The 24,537-nt window shown below is 40.8% G+C and overlaps 1 protein-coding gene across 1 annotated transcript in view; it reads right to left on the bottom strand.

The window, feature by feature from the left end:
• The window catches only part of LOC311261979 (transmembrane protein 132D), a 37,523-nt gene extending 13,361 nt beyond the window's left edge, over positions 1-24,162 (bottom strand). Inside the window, exons 1-3 of the mRNA XM_084361050.1 lie at positions 23,665-24,162; positions 15,830-16,703; positions 4,109-4,246 (exon numbers count right to left, since the gene is read on the bottom strand). Of these exons, the coding sequence (XP_084217176.1) occupies positions 4,109-4,246; positions 15,830-16,703; positions 23,665-23,737 (1,085 nt within the window). The 5' untranslated portion in view covers positions 23,738-24,162. The remainder of the gene's footprint in view (positions 1-4,108; positions 4,247-15,829; positions 16,704-23,664) is intronic.
• Between the last annotated feature and the right edge of the window lie 375 nt (positions 24,163-24,537).

Genomic DNA, 24,537 nt, shown 5'->3' on the forward strand with positions numbered 1-24,537 from the left:
CCGTTGCATTGTGCAATCAGCATTTACATCATAATGATGCATTAAAGTAAAGTCTTGGCAGTTTAAGTACAAGTATGACAGTATTAACATCAAACTTTAATTACATGAAGTAAAAGTACTTATCATGCAGCATGATCGATTATTTTTTGTATTATTAAACTAAATCTACAAATAAACTGGTGACTTAAGTTATCAAATAAATGCAGTGGAGTAAAAAGTATATATGAATTGTTGTGGAGTAGAAGCATAAAGTAGAATAAAATGGAAATACTTAAGGACATGTACCTCAACTGTTTCAGTTGAGGTACATGTCCTTAAGTTGAGTAAATATACTTAGTTACTTTTCACCACTGCTGAATTGACACATTTTGAGCCAAACTTTATCCTCATAGTATTTACTATACGATGCACTGGCAGTATGCAATAGGTCTCAATGACCGTACACCATGCATTTACCATTTATGGCTTCACTCACCCTCTAGCTGATGGAAAGCAGTGCGAAGTTTGAAGTCAAACAAAACAATTCTGGAGCTTAACATACACAATTAATATATAAAACAGCTCCATACTGCTCATCTGTCATAATTCAAGTCTCTGAGTTGATTTAAAAAGAAAGCTATTTACAGACTTTTTAAAGCTGCATTCTTCACTGTAGCTGCTAAGCTAAAAGCTTTAGCACGCACCCCGTCTGAAGTTGGTTCATGGCTTGTTGTATAGCATAGTATATACTATAGTGGTATAGGTTGTTGTTTAGGAGAACGCTCCAGAAACGTTTTGTGGACTACAAAATTACATATCTATATTCAGACTTTTAATCTGCCTTTATTTCATATTTAGGAAGCTGTTTTGTAGCAGAACGTAACCTGATTAAGATTTAGAGTGGATTTTTAGAGCTATCCAGCTCAAAATTCAAAGTGAGATGCTATGAATTTGGCCACATGAATGGAAAATGTAGAGATTTTTGGAGAGGGATGTGATCCCAGTAGCTGCGACAAGACATAATCCCCCTAAAAAAAAAAAACTAAAACAAAAAAGGAACAGAGCTGAATTTCTCTGTGCTGACCCTGCCCTTGAGTTTCCGATATTGCTAAATGTGAAATGAATAAATGCTGGTTCAAGGACAGCATCGTCCTGCATACACAACAACGTACAAGCCTTAACTTATAATGGCCTCTCAGCAATGCCAGCTAGAACAGAGTGTCTTGGCCATAAATTCAATTTTCTCCCATGGCCCAAGTAAGATTTTTTCTAAACTGTATTGTACCATAGAAAAATCCTATATATACTGGTGAATAGAAGTACAAAACGCACGTGCTTACCCACATGGGCATTATCAGACTCAATGCATGTGTGTGCACATGTTATAAATATCTGTGTCAGAGCTGTGGAGACACACAGTAAGCCCTGTTTACTGCATGAAAATGACCTCTAAAGGGCTGCATACCAGCTGCCTCTCTGCATTAAAGCAACAACAATTGGAGAAACTGCAAATCATATTTTGTTAATCCTCCATTAAGTTCCAAAACTGAACAACAGAGCATAAAAATGCCCTTCTCTGTATCCCCATCTCACTCACTGCTCCATTATATCTGCCCTTATTAGGAGCAAGACAGAGATTTAGTGTAATTGAATAATCTTAGCATATTGCTCAGAGACCTTAGATTAAAAGATAATAAAGGCATTCTGGTCAAATATCAAAACAAGATATGCTTGACTCGCATAAGCATGCCTATATCCCCTTAAGTATGCATTAACACAGATTTCCAGATAAGATAGGGGATGTTGCTGTGATATTTACGCCCTCAGTCATTCTTGTGAAGCTTGCAGGGGAACGATGCTTCAACAACTTGTTTACGGGCGGCAGTCTGTATGTGAGTAACAGTGCTTTAATATTAAGATCCGAACCAAGCAGCTGCAACAGAGGATAAAAAGGCTTTAATGTATGGATACAGCAAATACTTTTAGTGCTCACTAAAGCCAGTAAGACAAAAAGTCAGAGGGTCCCCGCACACTCTGCAGGGGTTCTGTTAGTTTCATGACATTTTAGAGCGGATTAGCTGAAATGACTGAGTGAAAGAACATGTTAACCCATAAAGTTGTGATAAACAATGTCATAATCCGAGCCAAATGGGGAAAACAACTTAATGAGGTCAAACCAATAATGACGAGCGCAGATAAGGTCAGCGTTCTGGCGCTGCTTTAAAGCAAGCTGTGTCTATTGTTGTTTGACCTCTGAAGAGTCACTGACAGACAAACCCACATGATCTGCCTCAGGAATTTTAAAGTCAAATTTGCACTCCCTGCACTGGAGTGATGTTGTTCAATGTCTGCTTATATTAGTTTTTTTTTCAAGGGAATGTTGGCTGCTTATTCTTTGGCTGCTCTTTTCCTGCCCTGCCAACCGTTCACACACAGATTAGAGCGTCAGTTTTACAAGCATTTCTTGGAGCTGCTCTAGAGGCGGAAATAATCTTACTGTTTGAGCCCAATCTCAGTGGATCAGTTTTAAGAGGCACTGGCAAGTTTGAATGGCAAAACAATGATTAAAATTAAGTGCACTACAACAACATGAATAGTATGTTGCTTTCAAGACAGCTGGATGGTAAGCTAGAACAATTAGCTCGCCTGGATGACAGCCACAGCGGAGTCCTGTCATCATTAGCATGCTTACACGCAAAAAGGCTAGGAAGCCAATGATCACTTTTCAACATCTGTAAGTGTGAAACAACTGGATATTTTCAAGGAAATCTCAGGACAATTTCCAGCCGTGGCTGTGGTGCAAAAACCTTATATATTTGACAAGAAGTTGGGTCAATCAGTGTTCAGTTCCCATGTTGGGACACCTCTGGCTGTGTTTGTGTCCAAAAGAGGTATTTTAAGCCAAAAATGATCTTGGGACCTGGGACATCTTTCCAGCATGTTTGTGGTGGGAAAAAATACATATTTTTGATGGCATTTCTGGATATCTCCTGCCAGGGCCACCAATAGTCTTGTTTGTTATTTTAAGGGTTAGAGATTATTTGAAGCTTTGGGCCTTTCCATGACCCAGGGTCCGGGACAAGTTGCAGGGCGTGTGTCCCCCTGTTGGCGGCCCTGCATCCAGCCCTGCTTGTGGTAACCCAAACAGGTGTTTTAAGCCAAAACATGATCTTTTTCTGAACAAAGTGGTTTTTGCCCCTAAACCTAACCAGACCATAAACACAGCTTTGTTACAACATGAAATAGAAAACCTAAAGAGACGTAAAGCTGCAACATGTTTCAACATATCCATGGTTTACAGAAATGTACGATTGGGTTGGGCATCGAGGTAAGAAGCCAACATGTCAGACAGACGGGGCTTGGAAGTCATCTGTCCTTTCTTAAAAAGAGTGTCCGATAATCGCAGGAGACGTGGGCGAAGAAAGCTGCCCTCAGCTGAATTTGAAAGGACGTCTGAGATAAGCTGCTTGTTGGGGAAAGGGTGTAGCCTCGTTTAATGAGGTTATGGGTCAAATTAAAAGTACTTAAAGTCCAAAGAGCTGATCAGACCAACCTGCAGATGTCTTGTAAACAGTTTTAGTGTTACATTTGAAAATGGCTCCCCAAAGTTCTGTGTCATAGGTTAGAATATTATATCTATAATATGATATTTTACTGCATACTAGGAATGCATGGACATGGACGGCTGGTAAATGTTTAGGAATTGTTAAAGCAGAAAGGGGAAGTGGCAATGAAGGGAGAAAAGCAATATCCGTTTACAAGGGGCAGCTTTACAGGAGCACCTGCAGCCAACCTGTGCTTAGAGACTGAAAGACATGTCCTCCCAGGACACAGCACAGTAGGCCTCTGCAGTAAGCCGTTGTCAGGCTCATACTGCACAGATGGTTTGTATTTTACTCCGCAGGTGCAGAGACAAATGCTGCCATGCTTTGGAGAATATACATTACAATAGCCACTTTTAACAGTTAGAGACTGTGGCGACCAACAACAAATGAAAAATTCATGTAATTTCCATTCTAACAACAGCAATTTAAGCCGATACATATGTGAGAAATCTCCCAGCGACAACAAAAATAGACATGGATAGCATGCAGTTGCATAAAGAGTAATGTGATGAGAACAGACTTGCCTTTTCCCAGGTATGGGAGCCTTCCTCTGACAAACAACAGCAATGGCTCCGTCGGCACCCATATCCAGAGTGATGTCCCACAGTAAAGAGTTACTGGGTGTCGCTGTTCGAAAGGTCACACCTTTCTTTACTGTCGCTCTGTGAAAAATCAAAAGCGTAAAAGGTCAAGAATATGGTAAATGGAAGCCCTATACTTATAACAACCAGTGGTTATCTAGTTTTTTATAATGTTAACAATTAACCAAAACGTATTCGTTGCATTTTTCTGATCTTATTTTTTTCATTCTTTGTGATGAATGATAGTTTTGATTTATTAATTCAAACAACCTATCTAGGTTGTGATAATAAATCGAAGATAGCAAGAATACATCCTCATACAGTATATTAGATATTATGCATTGAATAGTGATGAAACTGAATATTTATTAGAATTAGATGAGCAATCAATCAAATTAAAACAAAAAATGGCGGAAACTGAGAAAGAAAACGTGAAAAACCTGTAATGTACTACCACCCATACCCCACCCTCATCCACCCTCATGTATGCGTGCATTTCAAACAGAAAAGAAAGCACTGGTCTTTCTGTTCCTCCTCATGTGCGCTCATTATTTAAACTGAACAAATGGATCATTAATTTTCTTGGCTTCTAATTTGTAAATGGGAAGCATTATGCAGCTGAACATGTAAACCTTCCCGGTGGACCTCCCCAGCATAAGCAGCTTGCATGTAGGTCAAATGTTAATGAGATATTCTTCTCCAAGAATTAGAAATCAAGTAAGACCAGGGGATGCATGCACATTAGAAAAAAAAAAAAAGAAATCCAGTCCTCTGCTGCAACAATACTAATCCATATGGTCAACTACTCTCACGAAGTACTGCTCCTTCCTTTGTAAACTCAGCGCTTTGAGACTCCCTGAATACTCAGCAGCAGCTCAGACAAGTTGTCTCAAATAGTTCAGAACAACATCCTCGTGTAATTCTTTGGTTTTCATCTGCATGCAAAGCTGTGTTGTTTATCTCTGAATCTTTGAGATAAACACAGAGTGTTTAGCGTATTATGAGTCTCTGAGGAAGTGTAATCTGTGATAGGAGCAACAGCAATCTGAGCACTTCTCATGCTTTGGGCCGGGTTTTGGCTGAGAAAACCAGGCAAATAAACAGGAGACTTTGCTCCCTGTTCAGCACAATGAAACAGAACCGTCTACATGCATTATCCCCTTTGTGAAATATTTAAGATGACTTCTTAATGGATTTGGGGTGAGTTTTGTGTGAACAAAAACAAAACAAAACTCAGTCGTGCATGAATGTGTGACTCCTCCACATCCTCAAATGTCTCAAGTGGCCACTGATCTTAGGAAAGAAGCTTCTGCTGCAGAGCCTGACACAACCTGGTGACTAAAAGGAACAGTTCACCCAACAATTAAAGTTCAGATATGTTTGTATGTATTATTCAGCATTTCTAATTTATGGATTCAGTCACTATCTTAAAGGAACAGTTCACCCAATAATGAAAGTCCAGTCATCATCTACTTGCCCCCACGCTGATGGAAAGTTGGGTGAAGTTTCATAATCCACAAAACATTTCTGGAGATTGACAGCAAAACAGTGCTGCAGCGGTCTCCCAAACAACTGAAGTAGCTGGAGACTTTTTTTAAAAAACAAAACAAAACAAAACAAAGTGTTCCATACAGCTGATTAAAAAAATATTTTTACAAGATGTTATTTACACCCTGGTTTGACACAGTTGAGCTTGTGGACAGATGGGCTGAGCACTAACACTTTTAGCTCATCAGCTACAATAAAGGTTTGGATTTAAAAAGGGTGTAGATAATGTCTTTTCAAATCAGCTATGTTGGACGAGCTGTATGGAGTTTTAAAACAAGTTCCAATCTTCTTCAGTTGTTTCTGTGAACTGTTTTGCTGTGCAGAATTTTTTTGCAGATGACAAAATTCGACCTGACGTTCCATCAGCATGGAGGTGAGTAGATGATGGCCTTATTTTCACTTTTGGGTGAGTTTAACCACAGACTGAGCAGTGGAAAGGTTTTTCCTTTTTCCTCTTCCTCAGAAAGAATGAATCTGGCTCATCTTGCAGCATTTGTGACAAAAGCTCAGTCAGACAAGTGCAGCAAAGGTTGAAGGTCACAGTTAAAAAGGGATGATTGAGTGGTGTTTTCCCTCCCAATGGTGGTTTTAATTTTGTGCCGCTGTGACCCGGGAGAAAGTGTCATTCCAGCTGCACACTACAGCAGCCGATTTATCTGATTAACAGAGGTTCAACCAGGGAGCAGAGGGCCAAGAGGTCAAAACATCTGGTGCTGTAAACCTGCAAGTCTTTTCGTCACAGCTGAATGCCACCGTTTTAGAGTCAGTGGATACTTGACCAGTGACCATTTTAATTACAAAGTAGGCAGTTCTGTTGAATCCTCTTACCTCTCACTCTGTACCACAGGGATTGCGTACAGCTCCAACTCTAACATATTAAATCAATGCTGGCTCCAAGCAGCTCCACCAAATGGAGCACAGACAGAAACAAAATACTGTAGGTGGTGCATGGTCTGTGTTAGTAAATGAAACTAGAGTACTGTGCAGTAGAGTGAATAAACAGAGAGGGTCAGCCAGTCCACTGTTATCAGTCAGAAGGTTCCCAGGAGGCAGCAGAGCCAGCAACACAGGGGACCAACACTCAGTCTGAGCTGAATGAACAAAGAGAAATACATACGTGTTTGATGATGAAAGATGAGGTGATAGCACGAAGGAAGGGGGCTGCACCATGTCAGCCATGTTAATGACAAAACGATGGTGGAAACAGCATGTTAATTATTTCGGTTTCTGCAATTTTCTCATCGGCTGAATTTAGGTTGCACTGACAAGCAAAATGCAGTCTCAAATGGAACATTTATGTGTGCAGTACCCCCAGCTGGCATGTGATGTAAGAAACCATATTTTCACATCTTTCTACGCTTGGTTCAAACTGGTCATTTGCTAAATAGCGCAAATACAAGCTGAGGCTAATGGGAATGTCATTAGTTTTGCAGGTATTTGGTCATAAACCAAAGTATTGGAAGAATGAAATATTTTGACGATGCCGATGACGATGCTCGATGAAAACATGTGGGCTCACCAGAGTTTATTAATTCATCCGGAGAGGGGCGTGATTGCCTGAAACAAATTTTGAGTCAATCCATCCAATAGTTTTTAAAACATTTCAAGAGGAATCTAGAGGATCACAAAAATCCTCAAAAGTGATGGAAAAGGCAATTTGTCCAGTCACCAGAATAAAATGTTGGCATTTGTGCACTTTTGCAAACCACGAATGTGTTCAAATGTGTGTGTATCATATTGACATCTCTATAATATGTGTCATATCATGTTCATATTACATGTGAATGAGTTGACTTTCACGCCTTGAGGTGGAGGGGATGGTCGTGTCGTTACAGCTGGGTGAGACGACTGCCAAGCGAGAGACCATTGGAGAAGACACTAACATTTGTAAATATGAAACTCAGGTGTCATGATTCTCAAAATCCACGATTCTATTTTCGATTTGAAAATGTTTTCAGCACTGACAGCAATGCTTTTATTAAACTAAGGCTTTTACAGTTTTTATGAGGTGCATTTGAACACACCATTACATCCCTGTCAGCACTAAGGAACTTAAAAAAGAAGGAAGGATCGTTACGTCACTGAATCTTGCTCTGGTGCCAGACTGTGGTGCCAGTTTTATTGAAGCCAATGGGAGATGCATGAAGAAATACACTAAAACCCAACATATCTTCTGATGCAGAAATGCCTCCAGAAAATGAAAGAACACACTTCAGAGAGTAGGTTAACCACTGATTTCTTTTCCCAAATGATTGACACGGCAGATTATACTGTCAACAAACGGGGCAGGTCCAACTGATTTCTGCTGATGAGACTGCAATTACACTGTGAACAGGAGCCTTTCCCAAACGAAATCGAGGGCCGGAAGACATGTCGATAAAAAAAATCAGTGGTTGACCTACTCTGAAGTGTTTCCTTTTCCTGGAGGTACTCCTGCATCAGAAGTAATACAACGTAGATACTGTATATTGGATTTCCATGTGTTTCTCCATGCATTTTCCATTGACTTCAATAGACTTGTCACCACAGTTTGGCCCAAAGCAAGATTCAGTGATGTAATGACCAGTCCCAGCACACATATCCTTAGCCGCATGAAGCATTGTGGATTTCAGAGTTTAAGACGTGCACCTGAATGCGCCATGAAGAGCAAATCTGTCAAACTCCAGCACAGACAGACAGCAGGGGAGAGAAGAAAAGATAACTCTACTCTCTAGATAAACAACACCAAAACACGGCAGAGACGCTCAGCAGTTTTTGATTGAATGACTTTGAGTACAAACTGTCAGTGTGGCAGAGTCTTACAAGATTTACTCGCCAAATGGAAATTATGTCCACATTTGGTGTTTGGCGGGCTCTGTTTCTGACTCAGACATACTACATACTACATTTACAGTAGCTGTTTAAACTGTGTACTGGAGTAAATGAGACACAGTATGTATCTGCGACTTAGGAGCTGATAACAAATTCTCCAGTGTAACGTGCACGTGCATGAATTCAGCAGTAACAACACACAATTCAACTCTCTCGACTCTCTCCAGCTGTTAACGTTGCCACAATGTCAACGACAGGGAAATGTGCCACATTAAAACCACATTCATCTGTGAACAGCATAGCTGAATGTGATCTCAGGCTACGTCACTAAGAATTTATTGATCAATAGAAATGACTTGCAGTTTGATCTGGATGTGGACGATACTTCACGATACGACTGTCAATGCTGCATTTGTTTTCAACTTCCAAAACTGAAGGCTCATTTCAAACAATTTTTAGATTTAAAATCGAAATCAAGAGACCACTGTTGGAAACAGTGCTTGAACATTTATAAGCCTGAAACCTTTTGATGCTTTTAATAAGAGGCCGCTGTTAAAGATAGAATTTAAATGTTTGTAAGCATGAAACCACAAAATATTTGTAACTAGAGACCACTGTTGGAGTAGTGTGTAACGTTTGTTAGCGTGGACAATGTGCAGCCATTTTTGTGAAGTGAAATAAAAGTCAAGTTTCAACATATCTGTGGTTTGCAGAAATGTACAATGCCAACATTTATTCTGCTGATTGCGTTGTAACAAATATCAGACATTGCAGTCCCTGGAGCTGCTGGTGTGACTCAGAGAAATCTCACGTAATGCATTAAACATTGCACTTGCAAACTGAACAATATTATTTGGGTTTTTCTTCAACACTGCTGCCTTCTCCAGCCTGCATTTCTTATTTCTGTATACACTTGCTACTGATGCTGACTGGAGAGAACTGTAAGTGCAATGTGATTATTTGCTTTCAATGGGGAGAAACTTTAATCAGACATAATCAATGAGGCAAGCAGGGTGGCTTGTTCAGGTTATTAATGAGAAAATCTGGGGGGACAGTTTTTCTACTAATGACTTCTGAAAAACACGCCCTGCTCTGATGAAACATCTCTGAGCACCACGTGTATTGAGCTGAGTGGAGCAGAGTTTAACTAATAAAAAGTGACAGTAACAAGAGGACTTATCTGAAGCCCCTTTTTCTCTCTCTCTCCTTCCCCCTTGTGTAAAAAGAAATAAAACATCCCCAGCGACTGGAAGAGGCGTTTTTCTTCTGAGTGGTTGGAGAGCAAGAACCAGTGTCCATGGCTTTGGTTAGCAGGCCCTGAGCAGGGGGAGGCACCAGGGCAGGGAAGATGGATGGCTGTGGAGACTGAAGGTGACAGTGTGTGCGAAAAGCAACTCTCAGGTGCTGCACCTGCCATCCATCTCACTTCTGACCAGGCAAGGCGTGAGTGGCGCTATTTTTTCACCTTTTATAAGCTTTTCATTCACTCACACACACACATGCATGCACGTAAAACTGCAACTGCACACATGTAAGCTATTACACAAATAGCTGCACACACCTTTAAATATGCTCAAAGCAGACCACATTGGCTCTTGGCCTTTTTGAGTCAATTCCTTCTTTTACTTAGTTGTTGAATGTTGTTTTCTTTAAACTTATTCGAGAGATCACAGAGCCATGGCTAACCACAGAGTAGAAGAATGACACATAGAAAAAAGTGAATACCTAATTTAGTGAAACAGAAACTAAATGTGATCAAAGATAGTTATCCTCTGTGTGAGCTACAGTCTGGCCCAGATGCATTCATCACCAGGCCTGCTATGAGAATGCTACATAGGGTTTGTAATTACATCCCTGATATAATTTGTGTTCCCATCTTTGGCTTTGTGAATGCAGCACTGTGGGGCCACAGTACCATTGGTGAACCCCAGTGCAATCGGAAACAGATGCAATCGTTAATTATGCAGGCAAATGTCCACCGTTTAGCCAGTCTGATGGCCAGCCATCGGCAACGTGCTTATCGTACTTATGGAGCAGTTTAGGGAGTTGGGGAGACGTTCATGCCAACACTCCTGCCAGATGGCAGGCACCGCAGCACTAAAAACGGATGTAAAAGTCCTATTTGTCACACAGATGAATGATTAGGCTACCTAGTTGAAGAGCTCACTGACACGACGTCCTGTTGATACAGAGGCTATGGTTTATTTATGGCCAAAATGCTGCCTTTGCATAAAACATAAAACAAGACAAACTCATCTGCTCCATTGTTGACTTTTAAAAGCAGTTAAAATCCTCAGCTCATACTTCATGACACAACTAAAGGGATAATCTAATAGCCTTCTTGTGAGTGTGTGATGACGGCGGTACAATACTTTATCTATGACCTTTATCAAACTCTCACTAAGAATGACAGGTTTAATTTGGCTGGAACGGACAGGTGTGGCTTGTCTTTTTCTCAATCGACCTCAAATTTGCGCGTCCCTTGACTCCAGCTATAGACATCAATAACAGGTTTATCATGCTGATGAGAGAGTATTAAGCAAAGCTTAATGGGACATTCAGACAGTGATAAAGCACACAGACAGCTGTTGAGGAGCGGATGCACAGGGCTTGTTAATGTGCTGATAAGCTGGGGGAGGGAAGCACTATGTATGAAATTGAAATTCAGAGTTGGTCACCAATACATATATAATGTGTATACTATATAGACACAGGTGCCCATCATACAAGTTGAATTACTGCTTTATTTATTTATTTTTTTACATTTTTACAAGATTGTCAATCTTCCTGTCAGGGAAATGAAAGGAAAGGAAATGGAAAGAAAGGCGAGTTAAAGGAAAGTGAAGGAAAGGGGAGGAAAGGAAAGGAAATGGAAGGAAAGGCGAGTTAAAGGAAAGGAAAGGAAAGGAAAGGAAAGGAAAGGAAAAGAAGAGATGATAATTAAAGAGGAGAGTTAAAGGAAAGTAAATTAAACAAGAGGAGAGGATAGAAAGGAATGGAAAGCAGAAAAAAGGAAAGGAACAGAGAGGAAGGCAACATTTCTGCTCTCTGCTTTTTGCTCAGAAACATTTGTGACTGAGAAAATGAATTAAAGCAGCAGTGATTAAAAGTGACAGAATGAAGAGAGGAAATCAGGATTGCTGTTTTGGCTTCATTACCTCAGAATGAATCAAGAGACAGAGCAAAAGAAACCAGCTAATTTATTCAAATTCTTGGTCTTACACCTTAAAAGAACATGAATGCACAATCTGTAACACAATTTTATGATCACATACTCCTGGAAATCCAGACAATCCATGAAATGCGGGATGAAACACCTTCAGCTTTCTTTCTTTCTGTTTGGTCTGCCAGAAGAGACCAGGACACCTGAGAGAAATGTCTCTGAAACCTGCCGAGGAGAGCGAGTGCATCCATGCACAGCTGTCCGCTCAATCAATATTTACTTATTCCTGCATTCACAATTGATCTGAGTAAGTGACTGTCTAAGTGAATGAACACAGGACCAGGTGAAAAGGGAATTAATAAACCATGACTGTGTCCTCACCTCCTCACCTCCACTGAAGCATTTACGAACAAGTCAAGGCGGAAGAAACTCTGAAATTATTTATTACGCATTGAACGTGTAGTGCAGTGTTTTCAATCTATGAGGAGAGACTGTGACTATTGTCCAGGAACTAACACACTTTTGGCTCAGCTGCCTTCAAGGACTTTCTTGTAAAGTCAGTTTTTAAAGGAGCAGGAGGAACAACTGATGTACAGGGACTTTAAAGCTGCTGTAAGTGTAATTTTCTTATTTGAAAAGGGTTATACAGCTGTATATTCCTACAGTAACCACTGTTACAGAGTGTTTGGTCAGTAACCCATGTCTCTCCACACCCTGCTCAAGCAGTAAATGAGAAAAGAAATTGTCTAGTGCCCCTTCCCAGTTTATCCAATAACAACGGAGAACTTCATTAGTTAAAAACTTAAAGTTTATTGAATTTAAAATTTAGCAAAACACAAAATGATGGAGAACTTCTTAAAGAGGCGATCCTGTCTGATCGGGAAACATGTAGAGCGCAGGATCCTCCTGTGCTGGTACCTACACTGGCTATGTTGGAACCGGGAAAGCCACCAATTCCAGTATGCCCAGTAACGGCTCTTCTTCCAAACACAAGAGATGAAAAACGCTTGAAGAAGAGAAAGAGGCAAGAGCTGCGTGGTGAAGAGTAAGGAGGGGGAACTGCAATATGGACAGGAGGTCAACTAAAATGACGACAACGTTTACAGCAGCATTAAAATGTAAAAAACAAACCAAAAAAAGCTACAAAAAAAAAACACCTTTTCAAAAACATCCGAAAAACAACCCTTGCCTGGCGTATTTATAGTCTCTGTAAGCCCTCAGATCCCAAAATGATGTGAAAAGACATTATTTCTAGCCTCAATGCACAGTCAAGCTTATGCACCCACTTCAGATCAGTTGTGAGCTGTTAGCTCTACAGCCACAGTGCAGATTTTGGTTTAAAGGGGCTCTACGTGACAATTTGCAGCAATTTACACGTATTAATCGCTATTTTATTGGCCATACGTGAGCGGATCGTAAAGTGATGTGAAAAATGAGACCTGTGGATGATTTGTTTAACTTGATTAATGCTGCTGGACTGTGGATTTCTTCTTGAAGGGCTCAAGTCTGATTCACCACGACAGTCCAAAGGATGTGACTTTATGCACATTCTCGAGTGCCTCGACTCAGTGCCTCTCTCCGCGCCACTAACAGAGAGCAACAGCAGCTAAAGTTAATTTAGTAACTTAGATTAAGAGCCTGCAAACATAAACTAACTTTTGGCTCCGAGCACAACGCAGAAGTTCCTCAGGGCCCCTTTTATAAAGGCTGTAAAGAACATATTTTCAAATCAATTTGGGATCTCAGGGCTTATGAAGGCTTGGATTACAATGCACGAGCTGTATGGAGCCATTTAATGTTTTTTACCGCCGCTAAATAGACCGCTGATAGACCCCAATAATGAATAAAAGGACGGATCCAGGGTTGGTTTTTGGAAAATTCAGATGTATTTAGGTGGCTGGTATCTGTGAGTGAGTACAGAAGGAGACTGTGGGGCCTTGGCAGATGTATGAGCTCTACTGAGTGCCATTCTAGTTTCAGTTGTGTTTTTTACATTTGAAAACAGTCCCCAGCTACTTCAGTTTAAGAGAATGCTCTAACACTGTTCTGCTGCGAAGCTCCAAAAATGTCTTGGGGAAACTTCACCTGATGGGGGGGTGAGTAAATAATGACTGAATTATTTTAGTTTTGGTTGAACTTTTCCTTTCAGTCACGATCACTTGACATCACTCAACAACACAGCAACATGCTTATGATTGTGAAACTGAACCGCATTTGAAGGAAGGATTTATGACATACTTTATTCATGATTCAAATCTACACACAAACCAAATAAATAACTGAGACATGCCAAAAACGCATTTCACGCCTCCTGACAGTCCATTATTCACCGGCTAGGAGTAAAGCAGATAATGTCTTGAATAATAACAAAAAAATCAGCCTCTAATCAAGCTAGCGTAAATCTCTTCTCGTCCGCTCTGACAGCTAACCTCGACAAATCTAGCCACGCTGCAACGCCGGTCTCTTTGATCTCCATCGGGATGATGATAATAAAAGGTATTACGCTGTGGATGACCATGAAAACCAATCAATGAAACGGTGAGAGCAAGAAGGAGGCATTTAATTTAAATCCAGTTTTGAGGTGCCAGTCTCCCATGTTGCATCATTTCCCCCTGAAGACTGACAGCTTTTAAGAAAAATCCATGAGAACAGACTAAATCTTGTTTTTTCTCTCTTCCGTTCAATTGTATTGTGCTTCTTCCAGCGGAGGATGAGGCATTGATTCTTGGGAAATATAAAGGAACGTTTCTTTAAAAAGATATCTGAGGGAAATTAGCCTCTATTGCCAAGGATGTCACAGAGACCTTCAGAGGAATAATTATTGCTTTAAGATGCCATTACAAATGCTCTCATCTCAGGTCAAACAGGAACATTAGCCAAATGAAAAAAGAGCCTTAAATTAAATTGAGCCATGCTGGTAATCCCCATCATCTTCATGCATTCATTGGCTCTCTGTGGGATCTGTGTTATATATAGATAAAACACAGATCCTGAGCATACCCTTTAGAGCAGAGCAACACTGAGTCACTGCTGCACGTGATTCTAGGTGATCCATGTTAACCTCTATGACTACAACTGTTAATGTCATCAGGCTGTGCACACTCAAACATTTATTTCTCTAATTCAACTTGAATAACCTACCACAGTTCCAGGAAAGACAGATAACCTCTATCATATTTTCAGAGAAATGCCGTAATCCACGCTAAATCTTTTTCCCTCCAGCAGTCCCTTATTTTTGAGGGTGCAGGATTTGAGCAAGAATTACAGAAGAGGACTAATACTGTCAGTGAACAGATTCCCTGCATTGACTTGACTCGTTTACTTGGACTTGAATTCAAATTTCAGGACCCCCTGAAGCAGAGGCAGTACGTCACTTCAGTGTATGGTGCTGCATCATTACATTAAAGCCAGTCTGACCACAGAAAACCAGAGGTGGCAAAAGTCCACACATTCTTTACTTAAGTAGAAGTAATAAAGTACAGGCTCTGAAATATACTGAAAGTATAAAAGTAAAAAGTGTCCCTCTGAAGGACATTTCTACTGACCATTTCTGTCCAAAGCTAACTGAACCTCACATCATATTAAAATAATTCAAAGACTATTAACCTTAAAGGTAGATTCAGTAGGATTTGTCCGAGCCATTAGTAAATGCACCACAAAGATGATTGATTGTTGAGTCTCATTCCCAGCAAATGAAATACCAACATTTTGGGTTGGTGTCCAGAACACAGCAACAAAGTGAGAAAATAAAAAAATCCGGGCAGAAGGCTGCAGGGTCTCTAGACACGAGACACTGACTCCCCATTCCAGTCACCCTCTCTGTCTGTTTCCCACTTGTTACATCTTGTTAAGTCTTTTACATTGTTTTGTCTCGCTGCATCTGCTGTGCATGATATGCACTGATAGGTTGAAATCGGTCTTGTGATGTTGGGAAGGTGGCGTGGAATGTCGCAAAATAAAAATAATCGATAATTCCCCTCAAAGGCATGAAAGCTAAAGTAACAAGCCTGTTTCGAAAATGTAAGAGTAGGAAGTAGAGATATTTGTGTTCAAACGAGGGAGGAAAAGTAAAAATGTGTCAGACAAATAAATAGTTAAGCACAGATACCTGAAAAATGTATTTGTAAGTTTGTAAGTCTTACCTGAGAGTGAAGTTGGTCAGCTGAGCGGAGCTGGCCATGAGTATGTAGAAGGTGGCGATGTCGGTCTTCTTCAGTGGTTTGGAGGATGTTCGTATGACTATAGCATTGCCAAGCTTGAGTCTGGAGAGTGTTGCCATTCCTTTTGGCACCTGCAGAAGACGCACGCTGCCGATCCTCTGCATGGGAGTGAGGGGAACATACTCTGCCTGCTGCTGTGAGCCTCCCCAACGACTTCCATCCACAGAATTACACTTCCCATTGACTTTGGGCTGCGCCTGGTAGTACAGCTCCACAGGGTTCCCAGCAGAAGGGTCCTGCCTCTCTCTGCTGGTGCCCTCTGACCCTGGAGCAAACCAGCCAGGCGCAGGAGCCAGCTCAGCCATGCAGGTTCCCCTCTCGCCTCCCATGCCACAGGAGCCCCTCACCTCCTGGGTCTGCCAGAATGCAAACACTGTCACACATGGTAGCTCATCCACAGTTCCTTCTCCCCTGCCCCAGTCCCTCCCTGCAACATAGAAGAGCACACGCACTTTGGGCTTGGAGGAGAAAACCCGAGGCGTCAGCACAAAGGCCTGGATTTTCCAGTTGAAAGTAGAGACCTCTGGAGCATTGAAGAGCTGCACCGACTGGACAAGATCCAGGGATACAGGCTGCTCTGTGGACATAGTGCCGTAGCTGGCGTTGACAGCTGGCTGACGACTGGTTCTTAAGATAACGAAGGGCTGCGTGTGAGTCTGCATGCTGGAGTTCCTCATGAAGTCCTGCCCAGCCTCCTTCAGGAAGAGGTAGTCAGCATCTCGCACTTCGTAGTTAACCGGCAAGAAGGCACTGAGTACTGGGCTCCTGCTGTCCAGCAGCTCTTTACTGCTCAAATCTGAAAGGTAAAAATAGAAAATGACACTTATTGGTAAAATCCATGGGAATATGTGATAGTGTCACATTTCTTATCAGCCAGAAATCTACTTCAAACAAGGAACAGAAGAAATGAATTCAGTTCACTGTGTTTGACACTAAAATGCTCTGACACGTACCAGCAGAGTTCCAGGAAGGAAAAAGTCAGACTAGGCCAACTGAGTGGGGATTCAAATATCATATCGTCATTATTGAAATTTTGCCTGATATACATATGTATCGTGGTTATCAAACACTTGTGACAGATATTTAATGGAGGAGGGATATTATGCAGTTTAACAATGAACTTTCTTGTCCAAAATAACATCAGTAGGAATTGAATAATTATTAATTACCCAAAGCATCAATATCATTATGTTCTGTAAAAAGAGTTTTCATATCGGCTCATAGTGGATAAAATAGGATGATACCAATATAGCTAATATCAGCTAATAAACTGTATGATGTATCAGTATGGCTGTAGTTGTGGGGGCTGAAGCTTATGTAAACTAGAATCAGCGGCTGTATGCCTCAGCGCACCAGTCAGGGTGCTATTCCTGAGTTATGGTGTTGAATAACTACCAGGGCATCTTTTGCAGAATATTATGATGTCACAGTGAAGTTTGACCTTTTGGATATACAATGTCATCACTTCCTCTTTTTATCCTGGTTGACATGTAAATTTTTTTGTCATACTTATCATATGAATAGTTGAGTGCCAAGAATGTGTTTTGTGAGGTCACAGTGACCTTGACTTTTGACCAATCAAAACTAATCAGTTCATCCTTGACCCAAGTGGACTTTTGTCCCAAACACGAAGAAATTGCCTCCGGGCGTTTCTGAGATATTGTGTTCACAAGAATGAGACGCCATGAGAGGACAGTGACCTTTGACTGCTAAAATCCAATCAGTTCATCCTTGAGTCATAGCGGACATTTGTCCTAAATTTGAAGAAACTCCCTTAAGGCGTTCTTGAGATTGTGTTCACAAGAATGGGATGTACAGATATACGTATGGACAGATGGACAAACAAACAAAGGTCACGGCTATCGCCAACGCGGAGACGAGAAAAAAAGGCCCTTCACAAGGCTATTAATATTCTCATTGAACATTTCTGTCACAACGTGATTAAACAATACTCTCCCCAAAAAAGTCAGAGAAAAGACAAATGACAATAGAGCTAAAAAGTATTAATCGATAAATCAATTGGCTATTTTGATGAACGATTAATCGATTTGAGGTAAAAATTATTGTTTTATAGACTAAACAGCTAATGAATTAATCAAGAAAAAAAAGACAAATTATGGAAAATGAAAATAATACAAAACCCTTCTCCCTTTTTGTCCCCTTCTCCACCATCTCTTAATTTTTGTTCAGGTAGTTAATCATGTCGCAGAAAGATAATCTCAAAAGATTGTGACGACATTTCCTGTCCAATTTACTTTTCAACCTTGTTAGCTGTCATGTGATTCAAAATGTAAAGATTATGGCCTGTCGTATTTCCATAGTTCACTTCCACTGCCCCACTTTTACTTCTCTCATGGATGACCTGCTTTCTCTGTATGGGGAGTAGAGGTGGGATCTGATACATCTGGCACAAGGTGGAGATCAGCCATCACAAACTGGGATTAAAATGGCTTTTCAGATTGTCAGCAGGCTGTGAGTACGCGGCAGATCCTCCATGAAAAACAAGTGTGGTTGAGCATAACTATGTGAAGTAAAAGACAATGTTTCTATTGAAAATGTAAAGCTATCTAAAAAATATTGTCTATTTGACAGGTGTATTCAGGCGTCAGTTGTTTCGTGTTTGACAGTATAGTAGTACAACGTTTAAAACAATTACTGTCTGGCTGTTAAATACTGATCACAAGTGCATTGAATGACCTTTTCATGAGTGAGTAAAAACAAATCAACGGCACAAATATTCTCTGATCTGGTTTAAAAGCTTAATGGTGAGTGTTTGCCTCAGAGGAAGGGGTCACCCGGCCATCATGTGTCCTCATTAAACGTCCATTTTGATAGAATTATGAAGATTATAGCAGCTGACCCGACCGCGCACTTGTTTATCTGGTGGCTAATTGCCCTACTTGGTGAATGAAGGAAAAAAAAACACTGGTGTTTACTCTGCAGATTATGGCAAAACGGAAGAAGCTGCATTAGCATAGTAAAAAAACAGCTTTAGACATAAACAAATCATCATCCCACAAAACTCACAATGTCTGACGACAGAGAACATATCTATATCCATACACCCGTGTAAGATTTATGAAGTGATGATAAGCTATAGAGCTGTAAGTCACTGAATTATTAATAGTTATTTATCCATTGAAGAGGGTTTGAAGCTGTCATTATCAGTCGTCATGTCCCTTATGGTTGCTGGCATTTGACAGGTCTGTCTATCACGGTCCCTTCTGCTTTTTCATCCTCGCTCATCCACCTCAGCAAAGAGCCCGTCATGATGGCCTGACAGTTCACACAGCCATAACTACACTGTGCGTCACAATCATGTCAACCGAGAAGCCCTCGGAGAAAGACAACAGAGACGTCTTCTTTTTCCTCTCGTCCGCACACGGACAAGAGTGTCAGTCGTGTTCGCAGAGTGGGCAACACTCTGCATGAGAGACTTGAGCTGGGAACGTGGTTGTCCTGGCTTAGCCTACCAGTGGCCACAGTGACAGATGTGCTGTTTAATACCAGGGCTGGCAGCAGCTCTGGCTGGAGTGAATATAAACTGGCTCACTGTCTCCTGCAGGGAGGATGCATTGCCAATGTAGCAACAAAGTACTTCACATGCAAGCTCATCCCTTTTACAGTCGTGTTTGATGGGTCATCTGTGCTCTTCTTGTTTTTTCACACTCTTTTCATTTTAAAAAACCCAAAGGAGCACAATTTAAATAAATGCATACTGTAAGCAGGATAAAATGTTGGCACTTAACATTTCTACAAACCAGTGACTCGCTACGTACCATATTACGAACAAAACATGGCATTTCACATTCACATTACACGATTATGAGCTAACATTCATGTCTGGAGGTGGAAGTGAAGCCAGTGACCTCAGTAGGAGATATAACTTCAACATTTGCAAGTATGACATCCAGTTGCGGTGAGGAAGAACGGATATTTTTGACGGGGAGTCAGGAAATCCCCTGCTCTGTTTGAGTCAACCAAACAGGATGGTTTTAACGAGACCTCGGAACAATTTTGAGTCGTGTTTGTGGCAAAAAATATATATATACATATATATATATATATATATATATATATATATATATATATATATATATATATTGTATTTTGACGGGAAGCCAGGACATCTCCAACCATGTTTGTGGCAACAGAACTGGGTGTTTTTAATGAGACCTTGAGACAATTTCTAGCCATACTAGAGCAGAAAAAAAAACATATTTTAGATGAGACGTTTGAATATCTCCAGTCAAAGAAAAAGAGATATAATGAGACCTCCTGAGGTGTTTGTGGCTAACAAAAACATTCTTGTTTTGACGGCACATTTGGACATCTACAGCTGTGTTTGTGGCAACCAAAAACAGGTGTTTTAAACCAACACATGATCTTTTCCTGACCCTAAGTGTTTCTTGTGCCTAAATGTAACCAGAGTATAAGCACAGCGTTGTCACAAATAAAATTAAAAATTGAACCTAAATAAATGCACAATTTCAACCCCAAAACATGTCAAGTTTCAACATATCAGTGATTTTGCAGAAACACACACTGACAACATTTATTCTGGGGACTGGGTTGCTATAAGACCAAGTCTATTTGTGAAGGCTGTCGCAGACTTTGCTGGCACAGTTTGTTTATGACTCATGGGCTAAGATATGTATCCCTCTCCCCTGCCAATATTTCAGATTTTTAACAAGTAGCCAATGTGAGCAAAACTCTTCTTCTTTGGTCATCTCATCGTGATGACAGTTCTGCCCTCAGCTGATAAACATGAGAGCAAATCCGCTGTACCAGCTGTTCCAGCCTCTCAAATCACTCATTTTGAAGACCCTGAGCTTCGCTCCCTCCTTGGCCGAGTCAGAAAGCATCAGTGTTGCCGTGTAGATGCTGCAACCGCCTCTAAAAGCCACCTCTCCAACACTGCTCTCCTGCAAACTGAACATGTTCGATGCCTTGTTGCTTTAATTTATTTTTTACTCTACAGTATGTAGGTTAAGTGCTTTCTCTGTGGAGAAAAAAACACAAGATTCCCTTTATGCCAGGGTTTAAATCACATGATGTTATTCAAATCTTTGTTCATGCCTCTCTCCGTCCAAATGAGACTGCCCCCTGTATGAAATTAGATAAAGGAGTTGTTTTTTTATCACATTATTTGAAACTAGCACTGAAGCACCTTTGAGTGGTCGAAGAAAGCGAGCTTCAGGTCACTGATTTTCTTTGCAAATTGAATAGGTGTCTTTTTGAAATAGAAATTTTCATGTGAAAAATATTCCGCAGTTGTGCTGAGATGTGTTTTTCTGTCTGGTCTACGGCCCTGAAGGTCACAAAACACCATATTTTAGAAAACATAACAAGATTTCAGAAGATAAAACACCATTTCACCAAACACACTGGCATTTTAGAAAACAGAACTACATGTACATTTCAGAGTTTCCAGTGTTTTTCTAAAATGTCGTGTTTTGATCCTCAGGGTCACCGTCTTGGCCACAATAAGAACTTTCCTGCCATGCAGTAAAATGCAAAAAGAAAATAATCCTGGTACTTAACTCTGAAAAGTGTGGAGCTGTCCCTGATATGTGTTCAGTGGTGTATCTCCAAAGTTTACTTTGGGATTGAGACTTACAGATTCATTTCAAAATAATTTTCCTCATCACCAGTTTTAATAAAAACACTGTTTTATCAAATGAGCTACAGTTTGCCCTGGAGTTTGTCTCAAGGCTCTATATTAGAATCTTTAGGCATGTCAGCTAACTTATTCTCAGTGTGCTTGTCTTTTTGCATTTTTTCTCCAGTTGTAATCAATCTTTGTATTATTCTATTAAAATGCACAAAGCCCAGGCAAGCCCTTTGAATTCTAATGTGCAGTAATGACTTTTACCATATGTGCGAAACAGCTTGCAGAAGTGAGTCGACTCCCAATAGCATCACAGAAGACAACAGTGGATGTCTGCATTTTAATCGGTAATTGAGAGAATAAAAGGGTTGTTTGTGTCTTAAAGTTTCTCTTTCCTAGGAAGGCTTTTGAACATTTTTATGGGTCACATATCGAGGAATAAACTAATTACAAAAGCCTTAAAATGTTGGCAGTGGCCCAGATGCTAATGAATCTAATTAAGCACCTGTAACAGACAACATTCTCTGTCTGGTACTGATGTTAGGACGATGTGTTCTTATCTTAATGAAACGCCAAAAAGTCTCAAGCGGATCGGTCTGCTTGCTCATAAATAGGTTGTTAAATACAACGATTTGAGTCTTTTGTGGAACACTTAGACACTGAGCAGTCATCTTAGGAGGTAATGAGCAGGGAAGACAAGCTGTTAGTTCTCCCAGGATTTTCTTTTTAAAAAAAAAAAAAAGCTGCAAAAGTATTTTTCAGCATTGTAGTTAATTATCAAAGGTCATGTTGAAAGTGGGATCCAAAAAAATCTGGAAGACATGGTGTGTTGGAAACGTAAGCAGTGCTACAATGTGGTGTCTGCTATTTGTGTCTAATTGGAGCATTGTGGTGCCAATTAAATGAGAATTCACAATAAAATTTGAGTTCAGATGTTGTGCTCTCAAATTTTGGGGTTGTTCCAATGAGCACAATGCAATAGAAAGATCAGTTGTTAGTGTTAGAAGTATATTTAGTTTCTGATTTGTTGTCATGCCGTTTACCTCGAGTTATGATGGTGAATGATGTGCTTAAAACAGTGTGCCCAGAGCAGGGTAAATGTTAGACTACAACACTTCTTATCAGTCAGATCTCACAAGGCGCAGTCTTTACAGCATTTTCTCATCATCCATGCTGTTGGAAGTGCTTGATACAAACATATAAAGATGATGTAGTACTGATCATATAGCATGTAATGCTCTGATGGCCTGAGTAGTGAGAGGGTGGAAAAGATAAGGAGAGGGAGGGAGAGGGAGAGAGAGAGAGAGGCTTAAGCTTGTGCAGTGATTGGTAGGGATTGCCATGTTCATGAGACTCTTAAAGCTGCTTTAAAAAATCTGTTTTACCACAATTTCTCCATTTTTATCATCTTTTTATCCACACAAATCAGCCAGCCTTCATTCCCTGGAAATAGCCATCTACAAGGCAGTTATAGGCTTTAGAGTAAATGCCTTTGTGATGTGCTTTTTTCTTCTTTTTCCATTATAAAAGTTTGGAATTTAGATTGTCTGCTTCTTTTTTGCCTTGCTGTGAAAATTGGGTTCCCTGGTTTTCCAACAGACACTCATAAGGGAAAGTAATACTTTAAAAGTGAAGCAAAGTACTGAGCATTAAGGCCAGCACGAGTTGCAATATAACCATCAAGTCTGTTACTCCTCACCAATTTCACCCTGAATGTTTTATATCCCACTCACTGCTGTGACACCGCTTTGCCACACATAAGACACAAACGGTATGCTCATGCTACGCTCACTGAACGCTGTATCACTGTGGAGTATGTAAGTTTGTGGCACAAATGAGGACATTTATATATTATTTAGACTTCTGGAGGAGGTTGTTTCACTGCAGGCTTTGCTGAGTAAAGGCCAACCTCCCATCAGTCGCATGTGCACAAGAGGGACATGCAAAAAGCCCACTGGTTTCAGCTGGTTTAATGAGCTGTGAGCTGTGTGGACACAGTACAAACACTTAAACAGTGAGAGTCCCAAGAGGCTTCAGGTTAATACGTCGCGCTTTGGCTTATAAACTGGTGTTGTACTCGTCCCTGATGGGCAGTTTAGATTTAAATACAACGCAGCGCACAACCAATTACTCTCAGGGCACTTACCTTGTGTGAGAACTGCTGTAATTGTTGCAAAGAATATGTGTAAGATCCTCCAGCTCTGATAGTAAATGCTCATTTTGGCACCCGGCGCGGCTCGCTGCTCCAGACTCGTTGCCAGTGTCCGTGGTTTGGTCTCGTTTCAGCAGAGTATGGAGCGGATCGTTTCATCCATTTCTGCAGTTCGCATGCTTAACATAATCACACCTGTGGGAGTATAAATTGCAGTAATCCGTTCTGCACGGAACACGGACAGCGCATCGAGATGTGTTCATCGGCAGATTGTGCGTAAAAGTTGTGCGTAACGATGCTGGAGATGTCCCTCCTGAAGAGTCCGGTCAGGAGGTGTGGGGGTCTCGAGCTGAGTCTGTGTAGGAGAATGTCTCGTTTCGATCGATATCAGCCTAATCAGCGAGTTGTCTCAACAAGTCATCCAGTTTGCGCGGTCTCCCTCTCTGCCTCCGCGGCTGGGACTCTGTGGTGTTAAACGGCTGTTAGCAGATCACTGACTGTCTTGTGCGCAATCCTCAGGGCACTGAACTCATCATCTGTCACTGTTCATCCGCTCAGGAAGCCGCTTCCATTGCGCTGCTGGTAGGATTAACCCTGCGTTGGTTTAAATGTCAGGTCGGAAGAAATGATCAAGCGTAATGTGACTGTTGATTTCTGATCACCGAATCTCTTAATGCGGGATTTCATTGTATGTGGATCCAGAGTGCAGTGAAGCCTGCAGTGTTTGGACATTATGGAAGATAAACTTTCAAACTGGACGCATGGACGTGATGGATGTCTCTCATATTCATCTTGTGTCTTTATGATGTAAACATATTAAAAGTAGGATTCAACAAATACAAATAAAAGAGAAAAGTATTTCCAGTG

This window comes from Pagrus pagrus (assembly GCF_965226575.1).
Source record: "Pagrus pagrus genome assembly, chromosome: 8".
Taxonomy (NCBI): Eukaryota; Metazoa; Chordata; class Actinopteri; order Spariformes; family Sparidae; genus Pagrus; species Pagrus pagrus.